The 27,492-nt window shown below is 43.7% G+C and overlaps 1 protein-coding gene and 1 long non-coding RNA gene across 4 annotated transcripts in view; one reads left to right on the top strand and one right to left on the bottom strand.

Annotated features, from left to right (window-relative positions):
• Positions 1-14,671, bottom strand: part of gclc (glutamate-cysteine ligase, catalytic subunit) — a 99,894-nt gene extending 85,223 nt beyond the window's left edge. The window contains exons 1-2 of one of the 3 annotated variants that reach the window (XM_068021291.1): positions 14,400-14,671; positions 14,137-14,295 (exon numbers count right to left, since the gene is read on the bottom strand). In XM_068021291.1, coding sequence (XP_067877392.1) covers positions 14,137-14,286 — 150 coding nt within the window. In that variant the 5' untranslated portion in view covers positions 14,287-14,295; positions 14,400-14,671. The remainder of the gene's footprint in view (positions 1-14,136; positions 14,296-14,399) is intronic. The other 2 variants (XM_068021273.1, XM_068021282.1) reach the window with 2 other exon arrangements.
• Positions 14,672-15,030: 359 nt separating this feature from the next.
• LOC137355788 (uncharacterized) overlaps positions 15,031-27,492 on the top strand; it is a 50,820-nt gene continuing 38,358 nt past the window's right edge. Inside the window, exon 1 of the long non-coding RNA XR_010970965.1 lies at positions 15,031-15,178. This is a non-coding gene — a long non-coding RNA (uncharacterized lncRNA). The remainder of the gene's footprint in view (positions 15,179-27,492) is intronic.

The following is a 27,492-nucleotide window of genomic DNA, read 5'->3' as shown; positions in this document are numbered from 1 at the left end:
TAGAATGATGGAGTCACGGCTCAGGAAGAGAGAATTTGTGGTGGGGACCAAGGACAATGGTTTCAGCCTTCCCAAAATGTAGTCGGAAGGAAATTTCTGTTTATGCAGTACTGGATGTCAAACAAACAGTTTGACAATTTAGAGACAGTGAAGGAGTCAAGAAAGGTGGTGAGGGTAGCTATGCTTGTCAGTATACATGTGCAACCAGATATCCTGTTTTCAGACAACACTGTCGAGGGGCATGACAGATGAGAAATATAAGGTGGCAAGGATAAATCCTTGGTGATTCCAGAAATAACTGTGCAGGAGTTGGAAGCGGGTTAATCACTGGCTACAACTGGATGGATAAAAATGAAACCGGGTGAGACAGTCCCACTCAGCTGGACGAGGGAAGAGACGTGTTGGAGGTGAATAGCGTGGTTAAACTGCTTCAAGCGCAACACTGTCAAGGACTTGAGGGGAAAGGGAGGTTGCAGACAGGGTGGTAATTTGCAAAGAGGGGTCAAGGGTTTTGTTTTTGAGAGGTGTGACAGCAATTTGGTGGGAATAGGGTCGAGTGGGTCTGATGGACAAGGTAAGGGGAAATGGCAGAAAAAGATGCACATTCTGGGCTTGGCTGGGGGAAATCTTGACCTGGGCTGGAGAAAGAAGGGAGAGAAGCAGCAGAATAGATGATCTCAATCTTAGTAACAAAGAAAAGCATGAGTTCCAGGTGAGGGTGGAGGTGGCAGTGGAGAGGGGTTTAAGACGACTGTTGGAGAAACCAGAAGTTACTTTTGCATTCAGGATGAGCCAGCGACAGGAAGTAATTTTAGCAGAGGACAGCAGTACCGCGTAGCATTTTTTTGACACACCTCGATCTGGCAGTGAATGGCTAAACCAGCTGTCTGCTATAAACATTCGATCCTGCATCGCTTAGACGCAACAGTGGAGATGACGACCATACCGGGGGAACAGTCAGGGTGAGAGTGTGCAATGGTTTAAATGAGGACTAGGACAATGGTGGAGGGTGAGAGAGCGTGATCAAGCAGTTTGGTAGCTGCAAATGTGTCATGGTGAAAGGAGGACCAAAGATGAGACAGTTGAGAATTTGCAAGTGTAGCTCTAAGAAGAAAAATGGGTGGGTGTTTTCCCCAGAGGCAGATAAAAGGAAGTGGGTTTGGGAGGGGGTGGGAGTCATGGGTGCAGAGCAGAATTTAGGTAGCAACTAGAGATAACTTCATCTGGTGATTGACACAGTTGAGTGTAGCAAGCCCACGAGATAGCAAAGGAAGAACTGGAAAGTTACTGGGTGATGTACTGGAAGTTTTTTAAATAATGAAGGGTTGGCACAGGGTAGATAGAAGCGAACGGTTTCCAGTAGTTGAAGTTAAAATCAGGGGCCATAAATACAAAATTAAATGCAAAAAGGATTTAACAAAAAAAGCAAAAAAAAGAGACCGAGAGTTGAGAGGCTGTGGAATTCTCTTCCAGCAATTAGTTAAATAAAAAATATATGGCAGGGCAGGGACACCAGTGTGATCCACTGCAACCACATGTGCACTAAGTGCCTGCAGCTCGGGGAACTTTAATTCAGAGTTAATGGTCTGAGGTTTGAGTTCCGGACATTGCGATGCATCAAGGTGGGAGAAAGTTACTTGGACACGTTGTTCAAGGAGGCAGTCACATCCTTTAGGTTAAGCACTCCAGATTTAGTCCATGGTCAGGGACAGGAGGGTGTGACTACGAATGAGGCAGGTATAGGGATCCAGAAGGGTGCTCGAGAGCAGCTTAAGCCCCTGCACTTGTCAAACAGGTGCAAGGTTCCTACAGCCTGTGTGGACAAGAGTAAGGACTGCAGGCAGAATGAGCAAACTAATGACAGCACCGTAGTACAGGAGGCTTTCAAGTGGGGTAGTAAAAAGGAATGTTGTGGTAGTAGTAGTAGTAGTAGTAGTAGTAGTAGTAGTAGTAGTAGGAGGGGACAGTCGAGTTAGGGGATAGATACTGTCCTCTGTGCCTACAGCACGAATCCTGAAGGCTGCGTTGCCTGCCCAGTGCCAGATTAAGGACATCTCATCAGAGCTGGAGAAGAACTTGGAGAGGGGAAGGATCCATTGCCATGTAGGTACCAACAACACAGGCTGAACCAAGAGGTTCTGCTGAGGGTGTATGAGTAGCTATTGGCTAAATTGAAATGCAGAACCACAAAGGTAAATCAGTTCTGGATTACTACCTGTGCCATGCATAAGCTAATTGGTACAGGGTCAATAAGATCAGAGTGTTGAATGCATTACTCAAAGATTGGTATGGGAGAAATTGGTTTCAATTCATTAACAGTGGCACCAGTACTGGGAAGAGAGGGAGCTGTTTCATTGGGACAGGCTTTCATTTCAACCGTGCTGGGACCGGTGTCCTGGTGAATCGAAAAACTGGGACTGTAAATAGGCGTTTAAACTAAGCAGAGTGGGGACGGGCTAAGGTGAGGGGAAATAGAGAAAGTTAAAGAGGAAGAACAAAGCAATAGTGGAGGGCAGTGACATGGGTAAATGATAAGCAGTATGTGACAGGAAGGGACATAGCGCCCAAACATAAGAGGGCACCAGCAAATAGAGTCAGAGTAAGGAAAAGTGGTAAAAAGACAGAATTAAAAAGGCTCTATCTGAATGTATGCAGCATTCATAACAAGGTAACTGAATGGATGGCACAAAGAAATAAATGGGCATATAGCTTTAGACATGAGGTTGCAAGGTGACCGAGGCTGGGAACGGAATATTCAGGGGTACTTAACATTTCAAAAGGATAGCAGAAAGGAAAAAGGAGGTGGGGTAGCACTGTTAATAAAGGATGAGATCAGTACAGTAGTGAGAAATTATCTTGGTTCTGAAGATCAAGATATAAAATCAGTTTTGGTGCAGATAAAAAATAGCAAAGGAAAGTCACTGGTGGGAGTAGTTTATTGCATCCCCCCCCACCCCCAGTAGCTAAACTGTAGGATGGACTATAAAATCAAGAAATCCGGAAGCTTGAAAGAAAAAAAAAAGGTACTGCAACAATCGTGGATGACTTTAATCATAAAGATTGAACAAAGGCAACCTTGTGGATGAGTTCATGGCATATTCGGGGCCATTTCTTAGAACAATACTTTGTGGAACCAATCAGGGAACAGGCTATTTTAGACCTGGTAATGGGTAATGAGACAGGATGAATGAATGATTTTGTAGTAAAAGCTTCGTCTAGGGAAGAGCTATCATAACATGATAAATTTCACATTCAGTTTGACAGCGAGAAACTTGGGTCTAAAACGAGACAATTACTAAAGGCATGAAGACAGAGTTGGCTAAAATGGACTGGGAAAATAGATTAAAAGGTAACGCAGTAGATTAGCAGTGGGAGACATTTAAGGAGATATTTCATAATCCTCAGATATACTCCATTCAGAAAGAAACAGAGAAGGATGAACCGTGCGTGGCTGACTAAAGTTGTTAAGGATAGTAGCAAATTGAAAGAAAAAGGCATATAATGTTGAATAGATTGGGAATATTAGAAACTAGCAAAGGATGACTAAAAATAAGAGAAAATAGATTGAGATCATGAGAGTAAACTAGCAAGAAATATAAAAATAGACATTAGGAGCTTCCGGGTACTGCCTGTGTGGAGTTTGCAAGTTCTCCCTGTGTCTGCGTGGGTTTTCTCCGGGTGCTCCGGTTTCCTCCCACAAGCCAAAAGACTTGCAGGTTGATAGGTAAATTGGCCATTATAAATTGTCACTAGTATAGGTAGGTGGTAGGGAAATATAGGGACAGGTGGGAATGTTTGTTAGGAATATGGGATTAGTGTAGGATTAGTACAAATGGGTGGTTGATGTTCAGCACAGACTTGGTGGGCCGAAGGGCCTGTTTCAGTGCTGTATCTCTAATCTAATCTAAAAGTATACAAAAAGGGAGTAGCTAAAGTAAACATTGGTCCCTTAGAGGATGAGACTGGGGAAATTAATAATGAGAAATAAAAAAATGGCAAAGACTTTGAACAAGTATTTTGTACCTGTCTTCATGGTACAAGACACTTCAAGCATTCCAATAATAGTAGAGTATCAAGGGACAGAAGGAGGGAGGAACTTGAAAATCATTATCACTGGAAACAAAAAATGTACTTGGCAAACTAATGGGACTAAAGGCTGACAAATCCCCTGGACCTGATGGCCTGCATCCTAGGGTCTTAAAAGCAGCTGCAGAGATAGTGGACGCATTGTTTGTAATCTTCCAAAATTCTCAAGGTTCTGCAAAGGTCCCAGTGGATTAGAAAAACCACAAATGCAACACCCCCAAGGAAAGGTGGGAGATAGAAAGCAGGAAACTATTGGCCAGTTTGCCCAACATGTGTCACTGGGAAAATGCTGGAATCCCTTAAGGTAGTAGTAGCAGGACATGTAGAAAAATCACATAATCAAGCAGAGTCAACATGGTTTTATGAAAGGGAAATCGCATTTGACAAATTTATTAGAGTTCTTGGAGGATGTAATGAGCAGGGTGGGTAAAAGAACCAGTAGATATAGTGCATCTGAATTTCCAAAAGGCATTCAATAAAGTGCCACATAAAAAAGGTTACTGCACAAGGATAAGAGCTCAATCAAAAACAAGAAATGCTGGATTCACTCAGCAGGTCTGGCAGCATCTGTGGAAAGAGAAGCAGAGCTAACGTTTCGGGTCAGTGACCCTTCTTCGGATAAGAGCTCAATGTTAGGAATAATATATTAGCACAGATAGATGATTAGCTAAAAGGAAAGTCAGGATAAATGGGTCATTTCAGGTTAGCAAACTGTAACTAGTGTGGCACCACAGGGATCAGTGCTGGGGCCTCAACCATTTACGACTTAGATGAAGGGACCGAGCATATTGTAGCCAAATTTGCTGATGTTACCAAGATAGTTGGGAAAAAAGTTATGAGGAGGACACAAAGTCAGCAAAGGGATAGATAGCTTAAGTGAGCGAGCGAAAATTTGGCAGTGGGAAAGTGTGAGGCTACCCACTTTGGAAGGAACAATGGAAAAGCAAATTATTTAAATGGAGAGACTACAGAATGCTGCGATACAAAGGGATCTTGGTGTTCTCTTGCATGAGAAAGACAAAACTGTAAGCATTCAGCTACAGCAATTAGGAAGGCAAATGGAATGTTGGCCTTTATTGCCAGGGGGATGGAGTATAAAAGTAGGAATGTCTTGCTTCAACTGTATAGGGCATGGGTAAGACCACATCTAGAGCAGTGCATATGGCCTAATTCTGCTCCTATTTCTTATGATGTCAGATTAGATACAACAATTAAAAAAGGAGCTGAAGTGATATGGGAACGTGGTGGGTATGTGATTATAACCACTTGTTCAGAGGGTAAATGCCAACATTGATTGATGGACACAATGACCTGTTTCTATGTTGTAACTTTTATGTAAGAAAAATTTCCTCAAAAATTACTGACAAGCTTGATGCTGATTTCAACCGTCTAATTGTTCGCTACATTCCAGTTGGTATAAATGGACTTCCATAGAATCACAGAAGTTAGTGCTGAAGGCAGCCATTCAGCCCATCATGTTTGTGCCAGGTCTCTAAAGGTCGCTTAGCTGGTCCCACTCCTGTCTTTTCCCAAAAGACCTGCAAACTTTCTCTTTAGATAGTTATCCAATTCCCTTTGAAAGCCACAGTTGAATCTGCCTCCATCATACTCTCAGACAGTACATTCCAAATACTAATATGTTGCGTGAAAAAGTTCATGTTGCCTCTGGTTCTTTTGCCAATTACCTTACATCAGTGTGCTCTGGCTCTCAACCTTTCTGCCAATGTGAACAGTTTTTCCCCCCATCTACTTTGGACCCCCAAAAATTTTGAGCACCTGTCAAATCCCCTCTCAACCTTCTCAGAGAACAGCCAGTTTCATTAATCTATCCATGTAACTGAACTGTCTCATCCCCAGAAACATTCTCTTAAATCGTTTCGGCACCCTCTCCAATGCTTTCACTTCCTTCCTAAACTGTGGTGCCCAGAATTGGACACAATACCCCAGTTGAGGTTGAACTAGTGTTTTATAAAGCTTCAGCATAACTGCCTTGATTTTGTACTCTATGCCACTATTTATAAAGCCCAGGAGGCCTTATGCTCTTTAACCACTCTCGCAACCTGCCCTGCCATTTTCAACAATTTGTGCACATATGTCCCCAGGTCCCTCTGCTTCTGCAACCCCTTTAGAACATAAGGAGTTGCAAGACGGGAGTGGGACCAGCTAAGCGACCTTTAGAGACCTGGCACAAACATGATGCGCTGAATGGCTGCCTTCAGCACTAACTTCTGTGATTCTATGGAAGTCCTTTAGAACATAAGGAGTTGCAAAGCCATGGAATGATTTGAAAACAAGGATGAGAATTAGAAAAAAGTGCAGTCTCTATCAGGAGAAAACATGGATCAGCAACAGAGGTGATGGGTGAATGCTACTTGGTGAGAGTAATGACATGGGCAGCAGAGTTTTGGATGACCCTAACTTTGTAGAGGGTGGAAGATGGGAGACCAGCCAGGAATACATTGGAATAGTGACATCTATAGGTAACTAAGGAACAAAGATTGAGCAGCCGATAAGCGAAGGCGAAGTCAGGTGATGCAAGAGGAAGGTGATATTGTCACTGGACTAGAAACCCAGAGACCCAAGGTATTGCTCTGGGGACATGGGTTCAAATCCCACCACGGCAGAAGGTGGAATTTGAATTCAATTAATAAATCTGGAATTAAAAGCTAGTCTAATGATGGCCACGAAACCATTGGCAATTGTCATTAAAACCCATCTGGTTCACTAATGTCCCTTAGGGAAGGAAATCTGCCGTCCTTACCTGGTCTGGCCTACATGTGACGCCAGATGCACAGCAATGTGATTGACTCTTAAATGCCCTCTGAAATGGCCTAGCAAGCCACTCTGTTGTATCTAACCGCTACAAAGTCAATAAGGAATGAAACTGGACGGACCACCCGACATCGACCTAGGCACCAGAAACAACGGCAAGCCCAGCCCTATCGACCCTGCAAAGTCCTCCTTACTAACATCTGGGGGACTTGTGCCAAAGTTGGGAGAGCTATCCCACCGACTGCTAAAGCAACAGCCTGACAGTCATACTCATGGAATCATTTCTTACAGACAATATCTCAGACACCGCCATCACCATTCCCGGGTATGTCCTGTCCCACCGGCAGGACAGACCCAGCAGAGGTGGTGGCACAGTAGTATACAGTCGAGAGAGTTGCCCTGGGAGTCCACAACATCTACTACGGACCCATGAAGTCTCATGGCATCAGGTCAAACATGGGCAAGGAAACCTCCTGCTGATTACCCTCCCAGCCCCCCAGCTGATGAATCAGTACTTTACTATATTTCTCTTTCCCAAATTTCCTCTTCGATAAACCACAGTTCTATCACCATAACTTTACACTCATCTATACCACACACACCCTTGCCAAATAATTTACATCTCAAAATATTCAATCAGCTTGTCTTTTATAATAGATTTTGCAACTTTCCCCAGTATTTATTAGTCTATAATTTCCATGGATTCCCTTAAATAAGGGCACCACATTCCACTTGCAATTTTTTGGAAAAATTTGTTTTATACTTGTTTACTAGCTTTTCGTCATTTCTGTTCATGGACTGCTAAATCTCTGTCCTCATTTCAGTTCCTTGGCATTTATAAAATACTCTACTCTAGCTTTCTTGGGTCCAAAATGGATGATCCCATACTTCATGCTTGAAATCCACTTGCCTTAAACTTTTGTCCACTCTCAATCTAGCAATGACCTTTTGCAACTTTCTGCTTACACCTACACAATTTACTGCATCTCTTTAGTGCTACCAGCAAATATTAAACATACACATAATAATAAAAGCAAAATACTGCGGATGCTGGAAATCTGAAATAAAAACATGCGATGCTGGAAATACTCAGCAGGTCTGGCAGCATCTGTGGAGAGAGAAGCAGAGTTAACGTTTCAGGTCAGTGACCCTTCTTCAGAACTGGCAAATATTAGAAATGTGATTGGGCACACGACAGCCTGCCGGACTGAACATGGAGTTCAATAATTTCAGAGCATGACGGGCCCACCATTTTACTTTTTTTTTTGTGTTTATTTTATTTTATCTTAGTTTGTTCAGGTTGCCTGTACCCACTGTTTTTTTTTCATGTTTGTACTTGCGGCTGTTCAGTTCTCAGTCCGTTAACACCCTATCTGTACTAATGCTTTGTCTTTCAACATGCCATTAACATATTGTTTGGCTTTGCTCCACGACCTTCTGGTCAGCTATTTGTGACCTTGTCCTATCTGCACCTTCTCCTTCGTTATCTCTTGCCCTACCCCCGCTTTACTTGCTTATAACCCTTCACATTTATAATATTTGCCAGTTCTGATGAAGGGTCACTGATCTGAAACATTAACTCTGCTTCTCTCTCCACAGATGCTGCCAGACCTGCTGAGTGGTTCCACCATTTCTTGTTTTTATTAAATATATACATTTGAATCTGGTCATTTTGTATTTTGCCACCCATTTGTCTAAATTATCAATACTGGATTACTGCCTTCCTACATTCAACTCACAGTCTCTTTATAAGTCAATTGTTTCAAATACCAGAATTTTTGAAAAAAAGAGCCCCATGGATATCAAGGAGCCTACAGGGGTATAAGCTTTCCTTTTCTACCTTATCTTACCAACACCGAGAACTCAATACTACAGAAAGCAGAGAGGAGTATAGAATGTGGAAGCGTGAAATCAAAAAGGAAATTAGGAAAGCAAAGAGAGGACATGAAAGAATATTGCCAAGCAAAAGCAAGGTGAACCCAAAGATGGTTTATCAATACATTAAGAGTAAGAGGATAACTACGGAGAGAGTAGGGCCCATAAAAGACAAAAAAGGTAACCCATGTGTAGGAGCGGAAGATATTGTTATGGTTCTGTCTTCACAAAAAAGGGGGGGCGATGCAAATATTGTAGTTAAGGAGGAGTGTGAAGCATTGGATGTGATAAACATAGGGAGAGGGGAAGTATTATTGGAATCAGCATCCTTGAAAGTTGATAAATCTCCAGGGCCAAATGAAATTTTTCCCAGGCTGTTAAAAGAAGCGAGAGAGGAAATAGCAAAAAGTCTGACCATCATTTTCCAGTCCTCACTGGATACAGGTGTGGTGCCAGAAGATTGGAGAATTGCTAACTTTGTACCTCTGTTTAAAAAGGGAGCGAAGGACAGACCGAATAGTTACAGGTCAGTCTACCCTCAGTAGTGGGCAAATTATTGGAATCTATTCTGAGACACAGGATAAACTGTCACTTAGAAAGGCACAGGTTAATCAAGGATAGTCAGCATGGATTTAAGGGGAAATCTTGTTTGACCAACTTGATTGAATTTTTGAAGTAACAAGGAAGATAGACGAGGGTAATGCACTTGATGTGGTCCTCATGAATTTTAGCAAGGCTTTTGACAAGGTGCCACATAGCAGACTGGTGAAAAAAATAAATCCCATGGGATCCAGGGAAATGCAACAATGTGTATACAAAATTGGCTCAGTGGCAGGAAACAAAGGGCAATTGTTGACGGCTGTTTAAGCGACTGGAGGGCTGTTTGCAGTGGCGTTCCGCAGGGCTCAATACTGGGTCCCCTGCTTTTTGAGATGTATATTAATGAATTGGACTTAAATACAGGGGGCATGATCAAGAAGTTTGCGGTTGACACAAAGACTGGCTGTGTGATCGATAACAAAGAGGATAGCTGTAGGCTGCAGGAAGATGTTGATGGCCTGGTCAGATGGGCAGAAATGTGGCAAATGGAATTCAACCTGGAGAAGTATGAGGTGATGTATTTGAGGTCAAACGAGGCAAAAGGAATACACGATTAATGGGAAAATACTGAGAAGTGTAGAGAAAGTGAAGGACCTTGAAGTGAATGTCCACAGATCCCTGAACGTAGCAGGAAAAGTCAATAGGATGGTTAAGGCGGCATATGGAATCCTTTCCTTTATTAGCTGAGGTATAGAATACATGAGCAGGGAGGTTATGCTATATAAATCATTGGTTAGGCCACAACTTGAGTACTGTGTGCAATTCTGGTCACTTCATTACTGAAAGGATGTAATTGTACTAGAAAGGGTACAGAGGAGATTTACGAGAATGTTGCCAGGACTGGAAAAATGCAGCTATGAGGAAAGATTGGATAGGCTGGGGTTGTTCTCCTTGGAACACAGAAGGCTAAGGGGAGATCTAATTGAAATGTTCAAAATTTTGAGGGGCCTGGATAGAGTGGGGGTGAAGGGCCTATTCACCTTAGCAGAGAGGTCAGTGACTAGGGGGCACAGATTTAAAGATTAGAGGGGAGGTGAGGAAATGTTTTTTCAACCAGAGGGTGGTGAGTGCCCGGAACTCACTGTCTGAAAGGGTAGTTGAGGCAGATATCCACACTCCTTTTGAATGAGTTGAGGGTATGTACCTCAAGTGTCAGAAGCTACAGGGCTATGGACCAAATGCTGGATGGTGAGATTAGATTAAGATCAGATCGTTTTTCGACCGTCCCCGACATGATGAGCCAAGTAGCCTCTTTCTGTGTCTTAAACTTGCTATGATTCTATTCTAATTACCCTTGCTACTCCATTAATTAAAATTACATGGATGAACTGGATGGCATTAATGAGTAAATACACAGGCAACAAAATAGTTTGAATCTCAATATTTTTCCACAATGAAGTGAAAACTAAGCAAAATTGAAAGGCTGACTTCAACGTGCATTAACATTACTGCTGGAATATTAACACTGCTGCCCAAGTTTTGTTTGCATTGAAAGACAAAAATCTGTAGCTTAACTACAGTCCTAAGTAACCAGTCCAAGAATAGGTCAATTTATCAGAAGTAGTACCCGATCAGCTGAGGCAGCAGTCCTTCAAATTCAGATTCAAGCAAGTCACATTATAGGTGCAATTGTTGCAAATCTTTTAAACTGACTATTGAACCAAGCTTTGCATGTACATTGAAGCATGGAAGTACGAAACCCCACTGTACCACAGTACAGCTGCCCATTTGCTCAAATCAGGTACAGGTGTCCGACCAGAATTTGCAGTATAACTGTAGCATTCAAAGCCAAACTAGATATTTTATTAAAAACCACATTCATTGCAGGAGTGGCTTTCACAGTGTATGTTTTGAATAATCCTTTGCATGCCGAGGCACAAACCCATTCATGAATACAAAGACTCTTGGGTTATAATGGCAAATTATGGATGTTGCTATTCATTCCACAAGGTGTTAAATACTACGATGAGACTGATGACTATTAAGTAAGGAGATACGGTCCAAGATTTCAAAAAACAACATTGTTTGATGGAGCACAAAGGAGTGCGTGCAATCGCATTCAACAAAATATTTACAAATAATAAACACTGTTTGGGCAAACATATCTAGTTAAAAAGGAAAAAATAGCAGCCCATACCAAAGTAAAAAAACATTTAGTTTATAAATTAGTGTGACTTTGTCTCGACCACTTTTTCAAGTGAAAATCTTTCGCGGGTTCAACATTTCTGAGCTCAAAGCACACACCCCTAAAAAAAATTTAGTACCTTCCTAAATGCAGTTTTAATGCACACCTTAGTTTACTAAGTACTTATAGGAGGCTGAGGGGAGAGTTAATTGATGTGTATAAAATTGAGGGACCTACAGTAAATAGGAAAGACTCATTTCATTTAGCAATGATTATAAACAGGAGGAAGAGATTTAAATTAATTGGTAGAAGGATTGTTTTTTTTTTTTGGGGGGGGGGGGGGGGGTAATTCTTCAACTAGAAGGTGGTGGGGGTCTGGAACTCACTGCCTGAAAAAAAAAGTGTTAGAGGGGCAGAAATCCTCACCAATTTAAAAAACACATATGCACTTGAGGTGCTGCAACTACAGGACTACAGACCAAGAGTTGGTAGGTGTGATTAGGTTGGATAGCTTTTGCAGCTGACATGGACACAATGGGCCAAATGGTTTCATTCTGTGCCATATGTGTCTCTGTTTCTATGTGTCTGTGACAGCTTGTTCATAGACCAATTCAGTTAGTCCCAATCCCCGACTCTACACACATCCCTGCCATTTTTCCTCCAAGTATTTACCCAATTCCCTTTGGAAGCCAAAACTGAATCCATATCATATCTGACACTGCTTTCCAAATACTAACCACTCAGTGTAAAAAATTTTTTACTTCTGCCACCTCCAGCTCTTTTGCCAAATCACCTTTAATCTGTGCCCTCTGGTTCTTAACCCTCCAGCCACTGGAAATGGTTTTTATTTACTCGGTCTAAACCCTTAAGGATTTTAAGCATCAAATTTCCTCTTAGCCTTCTCTGCTCGAAAGAATAACCTCAGCTTCATTCGAAGCTCCATTTTATGCACATAATTGTAATTCTTCATCCTTCGAATCATTCTAGTGAATTTCTTCTGTAACCCCTCCAAAACCTTCAACTTCCTTCCTAAAACATTTGGAACCCGGAATTGGACACAATCCACTTATCATATTGACAGGTTAACTCTTTACAAAACTCAATCCTAACTGGTACACCATAAACCCCTGGTACTTCATAGTGCACCAAATCACTTTGGCAAACATGGAACTGTATGCGACAAGATAGGTAACAAGAATCAAGACAGACCAATTTCCAAGCAAAGACTTGCAAGACGGATACTGGATTAAGTTCTCCATTGTTCACATATCCCTGCATGCTTGACATACTGTCAAGAATGCATCTTCTCAGATATCCAGAAACTAGATATCCATCAATAATATATGTAAAGCTACCACATGCAGTAGCCACTATTAGCTCACCAAACAACTGCTAAGACTTAGCAGCTGCAGAGAACACCAATAGACTGATCTTGATAGGTACATTCAAATGTATGTAACCATCTCTTCCTAATAAAGTACAGTACTGAGGGAGTAATGCACTGGAGACACCTGTCAGGTACAGATGAAACATCCAATTACACTATTGGAGAAACAGCAGTTAAGTTCTCCCAGTGTCTGGGTCATATTTATCCTTCAACCAACACCATTGAAGCAGATTATCTGATTATTTTATTGCTGTTTGTTGGACCATGTTCTACACAAATTAGCTGCTGGCATTTCCATTACTACAGTGACTACGCTCCTAAAATACTAATTAGCTGTAAAGCACTTTAGAACACCAAAAGTTGTGAAAAGCACAACATAAAATCCAAGATCTTTCTGTCCTTTACCTACCTTATGAGACCACCTTGACTCTTCTACCACAAATCACCCTCACACATATTCCCAATCACCCACCACCCTTTGCATCTTGTAAGGGTTTCAGAAAATGTTTTAAGTAAAAACAGAAAATGCTAGAAATACAGAGGTCTGGCAGCATCTGTGGATTGAAAAACCACTATGACCTATGGCCAGAACTGAAACAACTCTTTCTCTCTCCACAGATTGCGCCAGACCGGAGTATTTCCAGTAAAATAAAAAAGCACAATACTGCAGATGTTGGAAATCTGAAATAAAAACAAGAAATGCTGGAAATACTCCGCAGGTTAGGCAGCATCTGTGGAAAGAAAAACAGAAGTTAACCTTTCATGTCAATGAAATCTGTGGCGAGAAAAGCTTTTCTCTCCACAGATGCTGCCTGACCTACTGAATATTTCCAGCAGTTTCTAAATTTCAGTTGTAATTTTTGCTTTGGTCAACCACCAACATTCAGCTGTCACGCGGAGGATTTACAAGATTGGGCGGGCTCTGAAAGCAAACGACAGGTTCATGTTGTGAGTGTAAACCTTGTGTGTGTCCCCTTCACCACCCCCACCCCCCAAAGGGGTTGTCACAGCTGAACTGTAAACATCTCTCTTGCAGGTGCCGAGTAAACCTGGCTTGCTATAACTGTACGTCTAGAATTTTCTGTTTTTCATCTCAGCCTATGTGCCGTTTTAACCTCTCAATTGTAGGCGATCGAGATACAAGAGATAGTTCCAGAAGGGAAACCACACGACACACGCGAGGGAGGGAGGAACCAAAGGTCCAGCCGCGGCGGTCAATGAATCGACGTGACTGGAGATTAACAGAAACGTTTAACCGACAGTCTTGCGGTGCACGTTTGCTGCCGCTTACCTCGTCACCCCATTTCAGCACGTCCTTCTGGCGGTCCTTCACTTTATGGTAGATGTTGAGAAACTGGATGATGCCATGCTTGCGGACATGATCAGCGTATCTCTTCGTCTCTTCCCAGTTCAATGGCGACCCCTCCGACAGCAGACCCATAACCACCGACTAGAAAGATAGAAGAAAAAGAAAACGATTAATAACAGTTTAAATTTTTTAAAAAAAATCTTCACATGTGCTTTAAAAGGTCAGTCCACACTGAATGGCCATACATTTTCAACGAGCCCAACACAGAGGACCTTGACCGCAATGTTCACCCACTCCAGTCAGTACCTCAGGCAGCCTCCGGGATCGAGGGGACTACAGAGACCTGATTGATGAATGGGCCACGGCCCAGCCACTCGGTCACCGTGCGAAGAAACCGCACTCGATGGATGTTAACAGAGCGTCACTGCAGCGGCGAGCCGGCACCGCGCTCCCTCCCTCCTGCCACAACTCCTCCGCGCCTGTACACGCCCAGCGGCGCCACTCCGCTCCTCATAAACATTGCAGCGACCGCCCAGACCCCTATAACACGTGACGGAACGCTGCTCCGCCCCTTTCTCCCAGCCCTCCCCGGATTGGTGGACCGGCTCGAGCGCAACCGTTATCGTCACACGACCCCGCCCCTTTTTAAAACTGCAGCCCGCCCTCTGCCTCGAGCGCAACAGTCAACCCAATGCAGCCCCGCCCCCTTTTCACTCGCCCCGCCCACGGCAACTTTTGATATCAATGTTACCTTTTCACTCCCTCACCTGCCCACCTTATCTTAATTGCTGGTTCGAGTGCTAGTGAACGTTACGTAACCCAAAGCTTCTGCTTCCCTCTCTCTCTCTCTCTACCCTCCCCCAGTCACGCGCCGCCCCGAGTGTAACGGCCAGAGCCTCGAGCTTCGGTGACTCAGCATTTTCTGATCCGCAGTCAGTCTTGCTGGGGACAGAGGGCGGTACTAAACGCCTCAGCTCATTGTAAAGAAATATCACCATGCAACAGCCTTTTCATCTGAAGCACGGTTTGTTTCCATTGATTTCCAAGAATCCCTACTTAAGACAAGACAAAGTATACAGTTTTATCTCAATACGTAAGAGTTGGGATTTTTTTCCCCCCAAAAATATACTGTATGAAATTTGTAAAAATGCGTAACAGTTCAAATTTGGCATTGCAGAAGGTGCAATACAGATCAGTAAATTCCAGTGGGCAGAAGCATGACTTGCATTAAATAAGCAGCCTGCCTTTGATATACTGATCTGGTCATTGAGATTACCAACACTAGGCCTGAACACTTATTGGATGCTGCTACATTATTGTTTATGAAAGGGTGTGACTGTTATATAATATTCTTCCATTTTAGGTTTGGGGAGCGGATTACTTCCATTATTAAACGGTTGACAACTATTTTCTGTTAGTTAAACATCATGTACAAAATTCATGTGCTCCCATCAAGTCAGATTTGTCAATACTTTCCACACAAAACAGTTGGTGAAATATTGCTCTAAACTAGCTATGATGGAAAAGTTACACTCTAACAATTTAATTAACAAATTGAGCGACAGAACACTTCCATTTTAAGAGGCCAGTATGCGACAAAATCGGAACAGCCGACAAAATCGGAACTCAGTGATGCCATTGATTCTCTAGCCAGTGGAAAAGCCCCTGGGAAGGACAGCATTACCCCTGAAATAGTCAAGAGTGCCAAGCCTGCTATACTCTCAGCACTCCATGATCTGCTTTGCCTGTGCTGGGATGAGGGAGCAGTACCTCAGGACATGCGCGATGCCAATATCATCACCCTCTATAAGAACAAGGGTGACCTCGGTGACTGCAACAACTACCGTGAAATCTCCCTGCTCAGCATAGTGTGGAAGGTCTTCGCTCGAGTCGTTTTAAACAGACTCCAGAAACTGGCAGAACGTGTCTACCCTGAGGCACGGTGCGGCTTTCGAGCAGAGAGATCCACCATTGACATGCTGTTCTCCCTTCGCTAGCTACAGGAGAAATGCCGTGAAGAACAGATGCCCCTCTACGTTGCTTTCATAGATCTCACCAAAGCCTTTGACCTCATCAGCCGACGTGGTCTCTTCAGACTACTAGCAAAGATCGGATGTCCACCAAAGCTACTTAGTGTCATCACCTCATTCCATGACAGTATGAAAGGCACAATTCAGCATAGTGGTGCCTCATCAGACCCCTTTCCTATCCTGAGTGGCGTGAAACAGGGCTGTGTTCTTGTACTTACACTGTTTGGGATCTTCTTCTCACTGCTGCACTCACATGCGTTCAAGTCTTCAGAAGAAGCAATTTTCCTCCACACAAGATCAGATGGCAGGTTGTTCAACCTTGCCCGACTAAGAGCGAAGACCAAAGTATGGAAAGTCCTCATCAGGGAACTCCTCTTTGCTGATGATGCTGCTTTAACATCTCACACAGAAGAGTGTCTGCAGAGACTCATCGACAGGATTGCGGCTGCCTGCAACGAATTTGGCCTAAGCATTAGCCTCAAGAAAATGAACATCATGGGACAGGACGTCAGAAATGCTCCATCCATCAATATCGGCGAACACGCTCTGGAAGTGGTTCAAGAGTTCACCTACCTAGGCTCAACTATCACCAGTAACCTGTCTCTAGATGCAGAAATCAACAAGCGCATGGGAAAGGCATGTGCTGCTATGTCCAGACTGGCTAAGAGGGTGTGGGAAAATGGCGCACTGACACGGAACACAAATGTCTGAGTGTTTCAAACCTGTGTCCTCAGTACCTTGCTCTATGGCAGCGAGGCCTGGACAACGTATGTCAGCCAAGAGCGACGTCTCAACTCATTCCATCTTCGCTGCCTCCGGAGAATCCTTGGCATCAGGTGGCAGGACCGTATCTCCAACACAGAAGTCCTCGAGGCAGCCAACATCCCCAGCATATACACCCGACTGAGCCAGCGGCGCTTGAGATGGCTTGGCCATTTGAGCCGCATGGAAGATGGCAGGATCCCCAAGGACGCATTGTACAGTGAGCTCGTCTGCAAACGCGACATGAAGTCCTGTGACATTGACCACAAGTCGTGGGAGTCAGTTGCCAGTGATCGCCAGAGCTGGCGGACAGCCATAAAGGCGGGGCTAAAAAGTGGCGAGTCGAAGAGACTTGGCAGTTGGCAGGAAAAAAGACTGAAGTGCAAGGAGAGAGCCAACTGTGTAACAGCCTCGATAACCAATTTGATCTGCAGTGCCTGTGGAAGAGTCTGTCACTCTAGAATTGGCCTTTATAGCCACTCCAGGCACTGCTCCACAAACCACTGACCACCTCTAGGCGCTTACCCATTGTCTATCGAGACAAGGAGGTCAAAGAAGAAGAAGATCTATAGAATCATAACATCAAAGAAAGTTTACGGCACAGAAAGAGGCTACTTGGCTCTTTGTGTCTGTGCCGGCCGAAAAACAATCCACTCATTCTAATCCTACCTTCCAGCATTCGATCTGTAGCCTTGCAGATTATGGCACCTGAGGTGCATATCCAGACTCCTTTTGAGTGAGTTGAGGGTTTCTGCCCCAACTACCCTTTCAGGCAGTGAATTCCAGACCCCCACCATCCTCTGGGTGAAAAATCGTTTCCTCATCTCTCTTCTAATCTTTCTACCAATCACTTTAAATCTATGCCCCCTAGTCACTGACCTCTCTGCTAAGGTAAATAGGCCCTTCACCTCCACTATCCAGGCCCCTCAAAATTTTGTACATTTCAATCTCCCCTTAGCCTTCTGTGTTCCAAGGAGAACAACCCCAGCCTATCCAATCTTTCCTCATAGCTGCATTTTTCCAGTCCCAGCAACATCCTCGTAAATCTCCTCTGTACCCTCTCAAGTGCAATTACATCCTTTCTGTAATGAGGTGACCAGAACTGCACAACAGTACTCAAGTTGTGGCCTAACCAATGATTTATATAGCATAACCTCCATACTCTTATATTCTGTACCTCAGCTAATAAAGGAAAGGATTCCATATGCCTTCTTAACCACCTTATCGACCTGTCCTGCTACCTACAGGGATCTGTGGACATTCACTCCAAGATCCCTCACTTCCTCTACACTTCTCAGTATTTTCCCATTAATCGTGTATTCCATTGCCTTGTTTGACCCCCGCCGCCGCCGCCCCCCCCCCCCCCCCCCCCCGCAACAAATGCATCACTTCACACTTCTCCGGGTTGAATTCCATTTGCCACTTTTCTGCCCATCTGACCAGACCATCAATATCTTAATGCAGTCTACAGCTATTCTATTTGCTAACCACCACATGGCCAATCTTTGTGTCATCTGCAAACCTCTTGATCATGTCGAAATCATTAATATATGCCACAAAAAGCAGGAGACCCAGTACGGAGCCCTGCGGAATGCCACTGCAAACAGCCCTCCAGTCGCAAAAACAGCCGTCAGTAATTACCCTTTGTTTCCTGCCAATGAGCCAATTTTGTATCCACCTTGCTGCATTTCCCTGGATCCCATGGGATTTTATTTTAACCAGTTTGCCATGTCGGATTTTGTCAAAAGCCTTGCTAAAATCCTAGTAGATCACATCAAGTGCACTACCCTCATCTATCTTCCTTGTCACTACTTCAAAAAATTCGATCAAGTTGCTCAACAAGATCTTCCTTTAACAAATCCATGCTGACTATTCCTTAATTAATCTGTGCCTTTCTAAGTGACAGTTTATCCTGTCTCTCAGAATAGATTCCAATAATTTGCCCACTACTGAGATTAGACTGACTGGCCTGTGATTATTCGGTCTATCCCTATCTGCATATAATACATCACATTTCCCATCACTTTTTCCCATTTAAAATCTTTGTGTCAGTCTTTATAGCCTTTGGACCCATGGAAAATAGTATTTTCTAATTGCTGAGAACTAGGAACTGTGGATCTGCAGAGAAGTTTAGGAGTCCAAGTACAGATATCACTAAAAGCTAGTGGACATCTACAAAAATAATTTATAATGCTAATGGAATTTGACCTTTATGTCAAGGGTGCTGGAGTACAAAGTGGTGAAAGTTATGCTACAGTTATATAAAGCACTGGTTAGACCCCGACTGGATCATCACACCTCAGGAAGGATATATTGGTGCAGTGCAGAATCACCAGAGTGATAATGGTGCTAAAATGGTTAAATTACAAGGAAAGCTTCCATTGACTAGTTTTGTATTCCCTCAAATACAGAGAGTAAGGGGTGATGTAATTGTGGTGTTCAAGATGATTAAAGGAATTGATAGGGTAGAGTTCGAGGGAAATGATTTCCCCTGGTGGGAAGTTTAGGACAAATAGCCATAATCTTAAAATTAGAAGCTAGATCAGTCGGGATGATGTCAGGAAGCATTTCTTCACACAAAGAGTAGTGGGAATCTGGAACTCTCCTCCCAAAATGTGGTTGAGAATTTCAATTGAAAATTTCAAAACTGAGATTGATAAATTTTTATTAGACAAGAGTATTAAAGGATAGGGAGCCAAGGTAGCTAAATGGAGTTAAAATACCGATCAGTGGCGCAGTGGTTAGCACCGCAGCCTCACAGCTCCAGCGACCCGGGTTCAATTCTGGGTACTGCCTGTGTGGAGTTTGCAAGTTCTCCCTGTGTCTGCGTGGGTTTCGTCCGGGTGCTCCGGTTTCCTCCCACATGCCAAAGACTTGCAGGTTGATAGGTAAATTGGCCATTAGCAATTGCCCCTAGAAAAGGTAGGTGGTAGGGAAAATATAGGGACAGGTGGGTATGTGGTAGGAATATGGAATTAGTGTAGGATTAGTATAAATGGGTGGTTGATGGTCGGCACAGACTCGGTGGGCCGAAGGACCTGTTTCAGTGCTGTATCTCTAAAACTAAAACTAAGCTATGAACTAACTGAATGGGCTACTCCTGTTCCTATAATGGAGATTGCCAATGTAAACTGGTCACCCTGTATTGCATTCTCCCTCTAATAGAGACAATGCAGCAGCTGACAGCAGGACATAATTACAGTGTGCTAAGTTTTACATAGCCAATTTCCACTATAAATGTGGATATAGGAATTATAAATGGAAATATATGAGGAACGAATGTATCATATCTATGCACTATGGTCTAATTATTCCCTTCCCTCTAACCCTGCTTCACCTGAAGATTACATTTGATCTTGAATCCCCACGTGCAATGCCACGAGAGATCATATAGTAATCTAATCATTTGCTGTGTGTGTTATGCACTTTTTGTTTTTGCATCACCATTCTGTCATGCCTCCAAGTGGCATCACAATAGGATTTTCTATGATAACATTAGCTGTCATACAGTCACAACCTGCAGCTGTGCACTTATAACTCTTGATGGGCTTTACAAGCTACAGATTCCATACCTTTACCTGCAGCATATAAATGCACTCTGAGGGAAATTCATTTAGTCTTGATTTTCTGTAGGCAATGCAATGAGAGATCAACCAGTTCACTTTTAACACTTCCTCTATAGATTAGATTCAGATTAAAGTCCTCTCTATTTCTTATCTAAGAACGTCTTATAATCCAAACCTCAGAAGAGCAATGGCAACTGCTTCAGTGTGCATTTCCTGTTTCCCAACTCCTAGCATCTCTGAGATAGATTGTCCTTTTTTCTCTTGTGGGTTCTTTTCCAGTAGTCAATGGATTGAGACTTCATATAGAATTCTTTCTGTTCGCAGACATAGGCGACTTTCATCTCATTCAGTAATAAGTGTGAATGAGGAAAGGCTATTCTAGAATATCCACCATATCATGTCTCCATTGGACTATCTAGCTGTTTCTTAAATGAATGGCCTCATCTACTATCCACACACAATATTTAAGTTGTCAATCACCCTTTGGGTAAAGAAGAACTTCTTGGAATCTGGTCCATTAAAACTTTGAATTTATGCCTTCTTGTCCTGCTGCACGAGTGTATTGGAAGAGTAGAATTGGCACATTTGCAGTTTAAAAAGTTTAAGAAGGCAAGTTCAGAACTGCAATGATCATATTAATAAAGTAGAATGGTTAGAATAGGGGGAAGGATCACTTAACAATCTTCTGACAAATTGTTTCTTGTATCTTGTCTTGAGTTTGAGAGAGGTTTAAAAATCTGCCGTATCTGGAGGGGGTCTGGAAGAATGAGGACTTTAAGGGCTATTAAGGGAAATGGTTTTTGATGTGAGAAAGGAAACCAAGGACTGAATTTTATCCAGCCTGCAGGAGCAGGATTGGAGGCATGGGGGCTGTCATGTCGTCGGTTCCAGATTTTGTCAGGGGCAAGAAAGCTCCAAGGTGGTATTGCCACCACAACATGGCAGGACTGCAATTTGAGTTGAACAGCTAGTTAGAATGCATTTGCATTGAATTTGAAGCCGATCTAATTGGGGGGCTTTCCAATTTATTCAATGGCACATGGGGATCATGTGTCTTCAGATCCTCGGCCATTTAAAGGTGGTGGCACCAAGACAAGGCCTCAGTGCTGCCGCAGGAAGGCAGCCACGGTGAGCAGTGGATAAGGGAAGAGAGCAGAGCAGAGGCCATTGGCTGACTGTGATGCTGGGCACTCTGCACAGGTGAGCGCAGTCTTGGATGGTGGGCTGTCTGCAAGGGTGGCCGCTGAGGGGTATTAGTGCGTCTTCAGAGGGGAAAAGCAACGGGAAGGTCCCAAGGCAAGATTGTGTCTCCAAAGGCAGTGCACGGGAAGGGCAGAGACCAGCTGGCATGGGCCTCATACACCCAGTCTTTGTGGACCCCTGTGCTGCACAGGAGCACCTCAGAGGGATGGAGAGCCCGGATCCAGCTGGGCACGCCAGTGAAGCTCAAATAAGGGAGTGGCAGCAGCCAGCCACGCCAAGAAGGGCCTTTCTGTACCAGAGAGTTCAGCGGACTCGGTTCGACCACCTGCAAATGTCCGAGCGACAGTGTCAGTGAAGACTGCGGCTCTCCCGGGAGGCCGTCACCGACTTATGCACTATACTGCAGGACGAGCAGCGACCTATGAGCTTCAATGGACCCTCAATGCCCTTAAGATCACCATGGCATTCAATTTCTATGCATCTGGCTCATTCCAGGGGTCCACTGGGTACATTGTGGTATCTTCCAGGCAGCAGCCCACTGCTGCATCAAGGAGGTGACCAATGCCCTGCTCAAGAGGGCCGACAACTTTGTGCAGTAACGGACTGACCCTGACAGTCAGGTCGAGAGGGCCATTGGCTATGGAACCATCATTGGATTTCCCCCAGGTGCAAGGTGTGGCCATCAAGGCTCCCTTGGAGCAGTCAACCACCTTCTTCAACAGGAAGGGCTTCCATTCCAGTAATGTACAACTGGTCTGCGACCACCGAAAGTGTTTCCTGCAGGTTTGTGTCCACTTCCCAGGAAGCAGCCACGATGCCTGCATACTTCAACAGTCCCACAGCTTTGCCAGCCCTCTTGCCTTCCAGGATGGATTCTCAGGGACAAGGGCTAACAATTGAAAACATAGTTGCTGACACCTGTGAGGAACCCTCGCAATTCAGCAGAGGAGAGGTATAACACCTGCCATGGCTCCACCCAAGCAACCATTGAGCAGGCCGTTGGGCTGCTGAAGATGAGATTCCAGTGCCTGGATTGATCTGGTTAAGCACTGCAGTATGCCCCAGCGAGGGTCTCACCTATCGTGGTGGTCTGCAGTGCTCTGCACAATCTAGCCCGGAAGAGGGGGGAGGCCTTGCATGAGGAGGATAGGACCGATTGTCTTTCTAAGTGACAGTTTATCCTGTCTCTCAGAATAGATTCCAATAATTTGCCCACTACTGAGGTTAGAGTGACTGGCCTGTAATTATTCGGTCTATCCCTCGCCCCCATTTTAAACAGAGGTACAACGTTAGCAGTCCTCCAATCCTCCGGCACCACATCTGTATCCAATGAGGACTGGAAAATGATGGTCAGGCCTTCCGCTATTTCCTCTCTTGCTTCTTTTAACAGCCTAGGATACATTTCATCCGGCCTTGGTGATTTATCAACTTTCAAGGATGCTAATCCCATTAATACTTCCTCTCTCCCTATGTTTATCATATCCAATACTTCACACCCTCTTCCTTAACTACAACATCTGCATCATCCCCCATCTGCATTTAATGATTTGTTCATCTCTACCCCGAGATCCTTTTGCTCCTTTACCCGATGTAGACTCTTATTTTTCAAACAAGTTTTAAAAGATTTTATCCCAATAACTCTGTCTTAGTTTCTATCTCCCTCTAATTCTTTCTATCTCCCTCTTTTCCTTTGTCTTCTGTGTCTCCCACTTTTTCACTGTTTTCCCCTCTGTCTTATACATTTCACCATTATCTCTGTATTTCACTTTCTACAAGTGTTGCTAGTTTTAACTGCACCCAGAGCTGAAGCACCTTCTCACGTAATCTTTCTCCTGCATTATGACACAATTGGAGAACTTCTAAAAAAAATATGTTAACAGGCAAGCAGTCACAACTATCTTTCTGATAACTTAGCAATCTGGCCCATTTTGGAGGCTGCACTTCTATTTTCTAACTTGCTTGTTTAGGGACCTTTTAAAGATTTAGGAGAAGATAGGAACATAGGTACAGGTGGAGGCCATTTAGCCTCTCGAGCCTGTTCCACCATTCAATGAGATCATGGCTGATATGCATCCAAATTCCATAAACCAGCCTTTGCCCTGTATAGCTTCATAACTTTGGCTAACAAAAATCGATCAATCTTAGTTTTAGAATTAACAGTTGATCTAGCACCGTGCTGTTTACAGAAGAGAGTTCCAAACTTCTACCACACTTTGTATGAAGAATTGCTTCCTAATTTCACTCTAGAAAGGTCTGGCTCTAATTTTCTGACTATACCCCTTAGTCCTAGACTCCCAAACTAGCAGAAATAGTTTCTCCCAATCTAAACTAATTATTCCACTTAATATCCTGAAAACTTTGATCAAATAATCCCTTCTAGCTTCCGGGGATACAACACTAGTTTGTTTAATCTCTCCTCAAAGCTTAACCCTTGGAATCCAACATGTGCGATAGTTTATGCAATGTAAGGTGAGTATGGGCCATTGTTCAAGCTAATATTAATTTTTTTTTAAATAGAGTATTCCAGAAATTAAGTTAATAACATAAAACAGAAAATGCTGGAAATGTTTTTCTTTCAGATTTCCAGCATTCACTTTTGTTATAGACAACATGTTGGGGGTGGAGTGGGGTATCTTATGCAGTCCGCCACGACGGATTTGGTGGCGTGCTGGGTGATATATAATTAGGCAGGAGGTGTTTTTTCAGATTCCTGACAGCAGGATATTTTAGAGGAATTAAGTCAGGAGTGGGTTTGTAGCGTTCCAGGGTTCTCTCAGTACGGTGGTGGATTGCAGCTTTGCATTCATTTAAGTAACATGAATACTCATTCCCAAAACATAGTTATGATTTAGTCCTACCTGCCAGACTAAGTAAGGCGAGAGATATTCCTATACCAACCGGTTCATGAATGTTTCAACATGGCATGCAACAGTTGGATTTGTGCAGTTGAGTCTCAGTACTGTGCTCTTCTCTCTTTAACTCAGCCGCTAAGCTAACTCCAGCATTGGAATGGATGTTTGCCTCCATGCTCAGCACCAGCAAGGGTGAATCATCTCAGGAGATGGCATGGAGGGTGGGAGGGGCTAATGGAGGAGCAGGGGAGGGAAGGAGGGAAGGGTGGGGTTGATCAAGTACATAGAGGAGCAGGGGAGGATAGTCAGGGCTTCTTCTTGCTCCCCAGAGGAGGACTCTTGGGCCAAGCGGTGTTTTGTGACTCAAGTGTGGGCACCTGCAGTGGAGATACAAACAGAGGCACCTTAAGCATGTGCTTCACATGAGTTCAAACAATTTCCTTCAGTTTACACATGTGGCTGCAAGAGTGGAGATGACCTTATGCCTTGTGGCTCCTGCCTCGACATCTCCGTTCGCCCTGCCTCCCTCCTCTCTTGCGATCTCCAAAGCCTCATCCTCAGCCATGGTCAGCAGCCTAATGTCAGGGACCCCTCCTCCCATCTTAGCACATTTGCACTGGTTGTGGTTCATTTATCCTGCAACAGACAGTGCAGATTTAATGACATGGCAAATGATGCAACACAACCATTGCATACATGCATCAACATCAGTCATTCTGCATTGGCTTTCGCACAACACATCCACGCACATAAACAATGCCAATCTTCATCATGTAGTGAATGACACCAAGGCTGCTCATGGATTCCACTGCATTCCTTGTGTACCCTCTGCCTTAAAGACACAGAGCCATGGAAGGAAACAATGGAGCAGCTTCGCCAGGACCACTTCCCCTCGCTGATCTGAGCAAGTCATTGATTTGCTTGCGCCACTGCACCCATGTTCTACGAGTTTCCGCACTGTTCGAGACCTTCTCCGCTACCTCCATCCAGGCCACCTTGGTGAGGTGGGAGGGTCATCTGACTCCATTTACAGGGAAGAGGACCTCCTGCCTTTCCCTGACTGCCTAGAGGAGAACCTGCAGGGAGGCATCACTGAACTGTGGGGCGGGACACTGCCTGCTGGGTGCCATTTGATTCACTTTGGCTGAAGGGAAAATAAATGAGATGAATTTGGTGGTGACTTTCACAAAATAAGGGAGGCAAAAACATTTTGATTTAAGTAAAAGCTACAATTTAAGTTATTCTGAAGATACATGAAAGGAAGGCTGCCGATCCTGGAGGCTGCAAGCACGGGATGTTTTATATCTGTGGCGATCATGGTGCTTTGGGCAGTGATGACGGGTCCTCCCACTGAAAGGCCGCACCCGGCCGCATGATCCTGTCGCGCAAGGCTTATTCAAGGCTTATAAAATTGCTTGGGAAACGGGAAATGCAGTGGAAGCAGAAGTTACAACAACTTCCAGTTCTGCCATTGGGAATGCCACAGCACTCATAAGATTCCACACATAGTCTGGTTAAACTGGGAGCATCTTCTGCTGGACAATTACTAAGGCCTGATTGAAGAGTGATGAAACTAACTCAATACTCATTAGTGACTTTACCAACTGTGAGTAGGTGGCCAGCCTAACTTATGGTTTGTGTCTAGAATTAAGCTTTTACTGGAAAGTAGACTTTTTATTAACAGCTCAAGGCACAGCTTGCACAATGTAAACTGTCGTATAATAATTTTTTTTTAAAAAGCACACTATTGCATCTGCTTTATTCATACTCATGCCAGTATTATATCTAACATCTTGTTCACATAGGAACGACTTTTGTTCCTTCTCATTTGTGTAAATGCAAAAATGATTTAAATCTCTCAGTTTTCATTTGCATTGTGAATTGTTTTTGGAGAAGTTAATCTCCTCTGGAAGGTTTTATGGTACAATATGTACAAAATTTACATGTCTCACAAATGAGATTAAAATGTAACAACATTAAGCACCTGAAGTTGTACAGCTGCTCCTTGGGACTGATACAGTAAGACATAGAAAATAAATGGCAGAAGAAAACTACCACAAATGAACGCAGGAGTGGAAAATGTTTACAATTATTAGAAGTTAACAGCACAAAAAGAGTCTATTTGATTCATCGCAGGGAATTTTTGTAGTAAACAACGTGTGGGTCAGGGTGGGTTATTAAAATCAAAGAAAACGGCAGTGTGTTCTGACGCCAGCTCCAACGCACCGACTTCCGGGATTAACTTAAACATGTGTCAATGTGTACGTAACGTCCTCCGGAAAAGTTGGTTGCAGAGTCACAGACTCATTACGGCACAGAAGTAGACCATTCAATCCATCAAGTCCATGCCAGCACTCTGTAGAGCAATCCAATCAGTCCAATTCCCCCACTCTATCCCTGTAGCCATGCAGGTTTATTTCCCTCAAGTTGTCCATACAATTTCCTTTTGAAATCATTCATCATCTTTGCTTTCACTACCCTTGTTGGCAGCGAGTTCCAGGTCATTACCACTTGTTGCATAAAAAAGTTCTTCCTCACATTCCCCCTGCATCTCTTGTCCCAAATCTTAATAATATTTAAACAAGCCACTTTTGAGGAGATTTTGAACAACATTTAAATTTAATATCACATGCAGGGGCTTCCCAAAACTTAGCATTGAAAGGAAGGCAAGAATTTGCAGTTCATGGGCTAATTCATAGTCACAAATATGGACATCAATAAATACTGAGTGCTCCCAGCTGCTTTCTGATTGGAAAAGGGTTTGTTGAGAGTACTAATTTTGAGAGGTTAATTTGTGGACTTTGAATGTTTTGAGACTCACAAGATCAGGACAGGTGGTACCGTGGCTGCCTTAGATTGGACCATGGATGAGAAGCACGATATTTATCAGGAGCAGCAACAACCTGCTGTGGAGAGGGCAGGGCC

Source organism: Heterodontus francisci, chromosome 3 (assembly GCF_036365525.1).
Source record: "Heterodontus francisci isolate sHetFra1 chromosome 3, sHetFra1.hap1, whole genome shotgun sequence".
In the NCBI taxonomy this organism is placed as follows: Eukaryota; Metazoa; Chordata; class Chondrichthyes; order Heterodontiformes; family Heterodontidae; genus Heterodontus; species Heterodontus francisci.
Note: the sequence above shows the minus strand (reverse complement) of the source record. Positions and strands in the feature narration are given on the sequence as shown.